The 9,811-nt window shown below is 35.2% G+C and overlaps 2 protein-coding genes across 2 annotated transcripts; both read left to right on the top strand.

The window, feature by feature from the left end:
* The first annotated feature begins 102 nt into the window (after positions 1 to 102).
* On the top strand, positions 103 to 2,233 carry LOC113237211. Its single transcript, XM_026473554.1, has 5 exons — positions 103 to 273; positions 535 to 621; positions 763 to 861; positions 1,181 to 1,246; positions 1,432 to 2,233. Exons 3-5 carry the CDS (start codon positions 810 to 812, stop codon positions 1,917 to 1,919), a joined length of 606 nt encoding a protein of 201 aa, XP_026329339.1. The 5' UTR covers positions 103 to 273; positions 535 to 621; positions 763 to 809; the 3' UTR covers positions 1,920 to 2,233.
* A 322-nt stretch (positions 2,234 to 2,555) lies between these two features.
* LOC113237057 lies at positions 2,556 to 4,415 on the top strand. The gene is made up of 2 exons (XM_026473311.1): positions 2,556 to 2,939; positions 3,051 to 4,415. The coding sequence occupies exons 1-2, from the start codon at positions 2,630 to 2,632 to the stop codon at positions 4,238 to 4,240; spliced, it is 1,500 nt and encodes a 499-aa protein (XP_026329096.1). The 5' UTR covers positions 2,556 to 2,629; the 3' UTR covers positions 4,241 to 4,415.
* The last annotated feature ends 5,396 nt before the right edge of the window (positions 4,416 to 9,811 follow it).

Raw genomic sequence — 9,811 nt, forward strand, 5'->3', positions numbered from 1 at the left:
GTTGTGATTCAACAAGTGAAACTCATCGTCTTTTTAATATACCTAAGAACGATAGACATAGATAGAATTCTCGTGAATTGTGGCTATCTTTCTTAATTCCCACAAACGTGGAGCTCAGTGGCTTGAGTAAAGAACAATTAGTAAACAAATTTGTTTGCCAAAATCATTTCGACCGCCATCAATTCGATGGTACTGGAAACCGCATCCAGCATGGCTATCCGATCTTGTTTTCTCGAAAAGAAATATCACATGGCATTGTCCTGAGCGCGAGTGGTAAGTAAATCATATTTATTGTATATCATTCAATTTCCTATTAACAACTACAGTTCATTTCCCCAGATCTTTTTACTAGAGCAAACCCACAGATATAGTCGTCTGGTATTTATTATGTAGAATTGAACTAGTTTATGCAATGTCAGATCCAACCACAGATACACCCTTATCTCCACTGGTTATCGTAGAGACATTGTTGTAGGGTTATGCTTGCAATAGGGTTGTGCCTGCCTTAACAATTCTAATAACTAATGATTTCAGGTGCAGACCATTTGTTTGAACACAATTACTACAAGCAAATTGTCCCTGAAGATTCCACTGAAGAAACAGTTGCAAATGTCAATGAAGGTTGGTAATGTAATTATGGAAGAATCTTTTTAAAACTCACATTGAAATGAGACCACTTTTTATATATTTTCTTTTGTTTTTTTTTTTTTAAATTTAATATCTTTATAAAATAAAAGAATCATTTTTACTTTTATTTTCCAGGAGATCACACATATGCCAAATCGTATCAATTGCAAGTTCCAAAACCAATGGAAATTGCTTCTGAAAACATTGCCGCAGCAATAACATCAGTGTCAATAGGTAATACCACTTAATCTACAACCATAATGTAACGACAAGTGAGCCAAGCAGTTAGTGATCAAGAGTGCTACGCTAGAAGTTTGAATAACGCTAGCGGCAAACGTTAGTACTTGAGTCATGGATGTATTGTTAGTATGTTTATGTACATATATCTGTTGTCTAGTTCTCATAGTATAAGCATTTTGTAGTGTAGTTGTGACTTCGCAGTGTGTGAATTCTGTACAAAGTTAGTTAGTTTTCTGTACAAAGGTAAAGTTAATTGGAACAAACTAATTAATCTAGAGAACAAGTACTACAGCAGAATGTGTATTAATTTCAGATGCTGCAACAATTGTACATGAACCTACAATGAAACCAGACAAAATACTTCATGTAAAGAAAATTAGTAAGTTATAACAATATTTTTTTTCATAATACGGAGTGACAGGACGAACAAGTCGTGCGCCTGATGGTAAGCAACACGCCTGTCCATACCAGTTGCGGTGCCACTATATTACTACTGATACACTGTGGTTTCGCCATGTCTTAAGATAAAAAAGTGTGTTAAATATTTTAAAATCTTGCTTGCAGCTAAGAAATTCATCAAACCTACCTTGAAGTCCACCTGCTTCATAAAGAAGATGAATAAAACTGCAATGACCATACAAAAAAAACCTTTCAGTGAAAGATTAGATAAGGCACAGACATTTATTCAGGATCCTGCATTTATGAACAATTTTAACAGAATGGGGAAATTAGCTCAGGATTTTCTTATGATGCAGTTGAAAGCTGTACATAAGAAAAAACAGGCAATGAGATTCACTAATGATGAAAAATTGCTCTCTTTATCACTTATGAAAGAAAGTCCAAAAGGATACAGACTCTTGCAAAAAATATTTAAATTGCCAGCAAAACGTACACTTAATCGCTTGGCTGAAAAAATTACTTTCGATGTGGGAATTAATGATAACATTTTCAAACTCCTCAAAAGAAAATCAACAAAGTGGGACACCAAAAAGAAACTTTGTTCAATTGTTTTTGACGAGGTAGCTCTTACACCTCATTTGACATTATGTTGAATCAAAAGATGATATTAAAGGGTTCAAAGACATGGGAGTTCAAAAACAAATGAAGTTCTCGGATCATGCTCTTGTCTTCATGGTAAGAGGATTGTGTTCCAATTGGAAACAACCCATTTGTTATTACTTTTGTGAAGGCACAACTTCTGCTCCTGAAGTGAAAAGGATTGTGGCAGAAGTAGTTACAAAGGTGTCACAGTCAGGCCTTATTCCATTGGCATTAGTATGTGACCAAGGCACAACTTTCAGAAGTGCAATAAAAATGTTAAGGCAAGAGACTGAGAGAAAGAGAAACTTCAAAGGTGAACATGTACAAATAGGTTAGTAATGATGTTTTTAACATTGCTTTTCAAGAGCAATTTATTTTCTATAAAACACATTTTTTAAACATACTTTTCTTGATTTTGTAATCTTAGATTCATGTGCATAAAAATCATAAAATTTGTCTATTCATGGAATGACAATGTACTGTCAGTAAGAGCCAAGCTTAATCAGTTTTAATATAATTTTGTTTGAAGACTGAGATCGCAGCTGGCCCTTCCTATTACTACGTAGACCTTTTGTTTTGTTACAACCTTTTGTTTAAATTACTGCATAGCAATAGCCAAGCTACAATAGTAAGCTGTTTGAGCACAATGTTGCCTGCACTCCAAGTCAACCCTAAGCTAATTGCTGACAGCACATAATAAAATATTTACTAAGATTTCTTTATGGTTGCAGATGGAACAATTGAAATTGCTGACCAAAAATTAAGTGTGGTGTATGACCCACCACACTTGCTAAAAGGGTTAAGAAACAATTTTTTGACTAAAAACATGATTTTCAATGGAAAAATCGCAACATGGGATGACATTTTAACTGTATATAGAGCTGATTGTCAGCTTGGTCACACAAGAATGCACAAAAAGTTGACAGATCATCATGTCATAGCTTCTAAAATAAAGAAAATGAGAGTGAGTGTAGCTGCTCAAGTTTTAAGTGCACAAACCAGTGCTATGCTAAAATATACATCATTATTCAGTAAGTTTCGTACATTTACAATTTATTGTGATCATTTTATTATTGAACAAAAAATTAAATAATAATAATAATAATATATTTTTATATATTATAGCCATATTTTTGCTTCAGGAACCACTGTGAATGGTGAATTAGTCAGTGAAACAATGAGGACAACTGGTGAAGCAGTGCAATTCATGGATTCATTGTTTGACAGTGTCAATGGTTCCCGAAGGAGCTCAAAAAAAGGAAAATTAAGAGGGCCAATCAAACCAAATTCCGAACATTTTGGCTTTTGGCGAGAAGCCATTAAAATTTTAAAAAACGTTAGGTATGTTGTTTCAGTCAGCAAAAAAGCAATAACGAATAAAAAAACATATTATGTACGTGTTCCTTCCCTTGATGGTTGGATAATAACTTTAGAAAGTTTTGAAAGGATAGCCAACTTGCTGTTTAATGTTTATAAACTAAAATATTTTTATCCAAGGTTGATCAACCAAGACCCTTTGGAGAATTTTTTTGGCAGGGTCAGGGCTATGAATTACAGAAATGTAAACCCTGATTCATATACATTTGTGAATTCTTTTAAATCGCTATTAATATCCAATGTAATGGGTCCTCATTCCCTGTATTCAAATTGTGAAGAAGACAACGGTGACACTGTAGTGGACTTTATTAACTTATTAAAAGTAGATTCATCAAACGATAAAGAAAATGTTAGTCCTACAGACTTAAACTCTATGCCTGCTACTTTTTCTTCGTTGTCGGCGTCGCATGCAGCCAATGCAACAATTGATGCAATTAATGAGAGAGTTAGTGTTCATTCGTCTGCTTACACAGCTGGATATGTTTGCAGACGACTCTCAATTAAATTAAAGTGTAAAAATTGTCAGCGTACTTACACAGCCAATGAAAAAGAAAATTTCCATGAATGGATAGTACAAAGGGAATATAAAAAACTGAAAAACAGTAACTTGGCTTATCCCGCAAAGGCTTTTCTTATATTGTATAGGGATATTTCCGCCTTTATTCACAGCACTTTAAACAAATGTGCTCATATTAAAGGTATAGGAACACATATTAAGAAAGGGATTTTGTCACTATTCGATTTTTGCTGGCTGGGTTGCACTAAACACAAAAAAGTATTAATTGATTATTGTATAAGACTCATACTAAGAGTGCACATTCATAACTGGTGTAATACAATAAATAAAATTTTAAGAGGAGACATTGAAGAGAAATATGTAATGAAAATGCATGACCCCCAAATAATGGCATATAATAAATATAAATTACATAGGTTAAGAAATAGAAATAAATAAATATAAACAATGAACTCTGTTTTATTATGTGTACATACCCATTTCAACACCAAATAAATTGAACCTAAAATCCTGAACTTTTTTTTTCCTAATGGTACATCACTAGTCACAAGGAAATCGATAACAGTCTCATCACTTTAGCGATGTTAGCGCTACGCGCATACACCGGAACTAAAAGGCAAGTTCTTTACTGTCCCATCTGTCCCTGACTAGTATATAGTAATCTGTGTATTAACGTATGTATACACCAATTGTCAATGTCACACGTGAAGTGGGTATCTTATTTGTGCGCTCGTTTACTCATCGTTCGCTCATCTGTGGGTGTACTGTTGGTAATTTTTCGAAAAATTTTAAATAGTGGAAATTGGAAAAATATAATTTGGAAGGCTCATAATAATATTATGTTCTACGTTTAGAAATATATTTTGAAAATTTATTTAGCGTCCATTGTAAAATAAACTTGTGTATCTACTAAAAACCATATAAAAAAATGAAATTTAAAATGATTTCACACCAGTGAAAAAATCTCCAACAACTACACCGCCACCATTTGTTGTTGACTCCATCATTCTCGTTTAGTATCTTCCAACTTTTACAAGTGTCAACGTCAATAAATGTGGAAAATAAAGGAAAAATATCCGGAAAAAATATTTATTATTCAGAAAAACTATGATTCAAAAAATAAAATGGAAATTTTTCCATGACTCACTATTTGGTGGGTGCAGAGATAGGCAGTGAAATAGATTAAAACGCAATCAACCCGCCTGAGTTTTGACCGGGTTTTTATCCAAGCCCAAAATCGTGAGCAAAACCGGCAAATACGGAATTTGGTATAATTAATTTTATTACAAATTTCGATATAAAAAAATAGAGGCAACTCCACACAATACCACCTTACAATTAATTATATGGATTCCCATTGTTAAGGACGCATGCACATTAGGGGTCGTATTCCAGAACTCTACTCAATGCTCTAATCAGGACTTGAGTACGATTTAAAGCACTAGAAATCATAATTGAGTATGGTTTCAAGCACTGGAAACACGACCCTAATGGCAAGGACTTGAGTATGATTATCAGTGCTCACTGCAATACTCAAGTCCTGACCCATAGGGTCGTATTCTAGAACTCTACTCAATGCTTAAGTCAGTTGGGTATGGTTTAAAGCACTCTGTAATAAATAATATCATTCAATTTAAACAAAACTCGATTTACAACATTACTTGTAAATAGTTGTTGCCCTATTTTGGGGTTTAATGGGTTTTAACCCGATTTAAACCCGACGTTAACAAAGCTCCGGGTTAAAATCCGAGTGCTTGCCCATCTCTGGGTGGGTGGGTGCCTTGTTTGTAAAATTGTTTATTTATTTAATTAGTAAGGCTTACCAACGAAATACATACAGATACGTTTAATATGTATAAAAACGAAACATTTGAAAGTAGTACTATGTATGCGTATGAATTAAAGGTATGCACTGCATTACATAAAGGTAATGTTTTGGATGCACGAGAGTATGACCAGTCTATCTATAACAAGAACCTACATATATAACAAGATCAATTCAAAATTTACATTCAACAATTTGTGTACCTACAAATAGCAAGAACAGATAAAATTAAGCAAAAATTATGTATGCAACGAATTTAATCGAGCATTGTAATGGAGTGCCTTGGGGTGTGAGAGAACCTGAGCAAATAAAAATGTATACTAAATTGTGCAATGATAACCTAAGTTAAGTAATAGACTGTCCATTTGAATTAAGTAATTGTACTGACTCTATATGTAATAATTTAATCCATCGACATGTTATTAATAATAATAATAAAAGTTTTTATTATCTCTTTACAAAGGTTATAAAGTATTAAAACTATTTACATGAAGTGCCTAAATATTTAGATAACTTTTTTGAGAGACTGGAGTCCATACTAGGAATTAAACTGTGTGACGGATCTCTAGGCTCTCACCAATCCGGATAATTATGATATTTAGAAAGGCAGCATTACAATGTAAATATGTTACAAATGGACAGTCTTTGTCTATGTGTGGTGTCGGTTGTAGTGGTCAGGAGGTCAATGTCCGTTTTTTGGCAGAAGATGTTAATCAAATTATAAAATCTACATCGCGAGGCAAGTCTCCTGGTCACGATGACCTTAGCATTGAGCACCTGAAATATGCAGATTGCCATTTGCCCAGGGTGTTGGCAGTGTTTTTCACTATGTGTGTGGGACATTCCTACCTACCTGCTCAGATGACGAGGACTGTAGTGGTGCCGATAGTTAAGAACAAGAACGGTGACATTAGTGACAAAATTAATTATCGACCCATCTCATTGGCCACAGTAGTTGCAAAAGTACTTGATTGTTTGCTTAACAATGAGCTGAATATAACCAATTTGGTTTCAAGTCTGGACTCTCCATAGAAACAACCGTGTTGTGTTTAAAGCAAACTGTCAAGTACTATACCAGGGGTTCCCAAACTTATTTTGTCTACTGCCCACTTTGAGAAGAAATTATTTTTTAGCGCCCCCATTTTTTCACCTACTTAAAAACCACTATAATTTCAAATTAAATTAATTATTGTGAGCTATATTAGCGGAGATTAAACATTCATTCTAAACGAGACATTTACTATAACCCGCAAGAGTTAACTTGAGACCTGAGCGCAGTAGGTAGTACACAACGGCGGTCAGGTCTCAAGTTAACTCTTACGGGCTACACCTGCCAATGAGAATGATTATTGAAACGCAACTTTATAGTATTCAGACAGAGTATCTTTTATTCAAAATAAAACAAACATAATCGATTCTAATATAAAAACTAATGTGAAGGATGAATCTGATGCTGTTTAATAAGTTTGTTGATATCAGGTTCCAATTTACTCAAGAACAAGTCACGACGTTCGGTAACATGCAAACGATTTCTCTTTTTAGTAAGTAGCGTTGTCTCAGCACTAAAACCACGTTCACACAAATATGACGATGGGAATGCTATCAAGAATCGTTGAACGTTTGACCACAATCCAGGGTACAATTGCGGGATCGGTTTTTGTAGCCAAAATTCTTGGTAGCCATTTTTGAACTTGATTTTTATTTCCTCGTTCGTTGTCAATTCTATAAGTTCTTCTTCCAGCTGAGGTGATATTGCTGTGTTGTCATTTGAAAACGGATCCAACACCCAGTCTGGTATTTTCAAGTTCAAAATGTCCTGGTATCGTTCGGTGAAGTCAATGTGGAGGTTTTCCAAATGTTGGCAGTAGGCAAACAAGTCGTCGTTACTGCAGGATACTGATGAATTCGGAAAATTGTGAAACTCACGTCTACCCGTATTCTTTTTGTGTAGAAGCAGTTTGGCTGCGAAAGTAGCAACGACATTTTTTGTTTTAATTAAATTTAGTTCATCGCATTGCAGTTGGAGATTCGTGTCGTTGAACAACTTATACAGGTCTGTCATGTGAGCTATATCATTCTTTGATGTATTGAGCTTGTTGCGCAATTCTGTATCTTTAGTTTCTAAGAACTCTATCACAGAGTCAAACAGGTTGTAAAATCGAGTCAAACAATTGCCTCTTGATAGCCAACGAACTTCAGTATGAAACAACAAACGGTTGAAATCTTCGTCATTAGTAACACAAAGCTGATGAAATAATCTATCATTCAAAGAGCGTAAGCCGTAAAAGCTTACGGATTTTATTGACTGCTTTGATGACATATTGCAGTGATTGAAATAGTCGTTCACTTAAATATCTAGAAACCAAATGTTGTCTATGAATAACGTAATGTACAGCTGGAATTTAATTTTTTAAGTACGCTCATAGCCGGAGGGCCATCCGTAGCAACTGATATAATATTATTCAAGGGAATCTCTTTCTCATCACAAAACTTTTCCAATGTATTCAATTCAATGTATCGCCTTTTGTATCGGTCTCTAAATTTCTAGCAAACAATAGTTCTTCACATATTTTCTCATCTTTAATAAACCTCACATAAGACAGCAACAATGCTTCATTAGTTGGTAAAGTGGACTCATCGGGCTGAATTGAGAATTGACTAGTCCTCAGATGATTGCACAATGATTCGTCAATGTTTTCAGCCATTTCATCAATTCGTCTTTGCGCAGAATTATTACTTAAAGGAATTTTTCGGATAATATCTGCGGCCGGTTTATGAAGCACAGTATTGATTACTTCCTTTATTGCCGCCAAAATTAACTCTTTTCCGATGTTGTGAGGTTTGCTTTTTGAGCAATTAACAAAGAGATATTGTACGAAGCTCGAAGTCCGTCGTCATCTTGCTTAGCAGCCGTCGAAAAGAGTTTTGCTACACTTGGCTGAGTATTATGCTTCTTCTTTAGGTCTTGAAAATATGCTACATTCCTACATTCGTGTCTTTCTTGTCTGGATGCGTTTTATTCAAATGATCTTGCAGTTTTGAAGGCTTCATTGCTTCATTCGAAAATATTTTTAGACATAGAAGGCACAAAGGCGACGATGGGTTAGTGGGATTTAATATATTCCGCACAGTATTGCCGTCTCTTCTTTTTTACTTCCGACATTGTTTTGTTTTGAGAATATGTAAGTAAGTGTTGAACTTAAGTACTGCTTATCTTTTACGCGCGAAACCGCAAATGAAAATAAAATAAATATTACGGTGTTTATATAGGATTGCATAAGCAGCACGCACCGACACAGGAATAAGACAAACATGCATAAACTCGTTTATCCCATTCGACGCTCAATCGTACTCAACAAGTAAGAACTAGTATTCTATGAACCAACCGATTGATACAGGAATGCACAAATCGGGCTATTTAACAAAAACTAGTTAACACATGATTGCCCGTGGTCTATTATCTACGAAAATTACCTATCTAGGAACACTAATAACTATTAAAATGCGAAACTATGTCTGTTGGCTTTTTATTTGTTTGTTTCTGTCTACTTTCATTTCGAAACTGAGCGACCGATTGTCATGATTTTTATTTTATTTATTCAATAAAACAGGACAGATATATGAACTACACGGAGAGAAATATCGAACCGAGTTAGTTTGAGCAATCTCTTAATCAATATTAGTTGATGTTCACAAGTTGTAGTCGAGAGTCGAGAGCTCAGTCGGTGTCTAAGAGTCTTTCTAGATGAAATTACAAATCTCCCCCCAAAGCCTCTACACAACGCCCCCATTTTTTTGTGGGTCTCTTCCCTTTAAGCCTGCTGCGCCCACAAAGGGGCGTTATCGCCCACTTTGGGAAAGGCTGTATTATACTGACAAGAGCACACCCGTTTTTGCCTGTTTCCTCCACCTTACGAAGGCGTTTGATCTGGTCTGTTACGACATTCAATGGAAAAAACTGCAGGAGATGGCTGTTTCAGAGGAAGTTATACGTATTTTTAAGTATTGGTATCAGAACCAGGTCAAGGTTGTTAGATGGTCGGGGGCTTGTTCGGTTCCGTACAGGTTGGAGTCGGGGTGCGGCAAGGGGGGTTAACTTCACCTAAGCTCTTCAATCTGTACGTGAATGCGCTGATAGAGAAGCTCAGCAGCACGCATATCAGCTGTCATATTAGTGGAGTCTG

Source organism: Hyposmocoma kahamanoa, unplaced genomic scaffold, assembly GCF_003589595.1.
Source record: "Hyposmocoma kahamanoa isolate Upper Pololo Valley unplaced genomic scaffold, ASM358959v1 102, whole genome shotgun sequence".
In the NCBI taxonomy this organism is placed as follows: Eukaryota; Metazoa; Arthropoda; class Insecta; order Lepidoptera; family Cosmopterigidae; genus Hyposmocoma; species Hyposmocoma kahamanoa.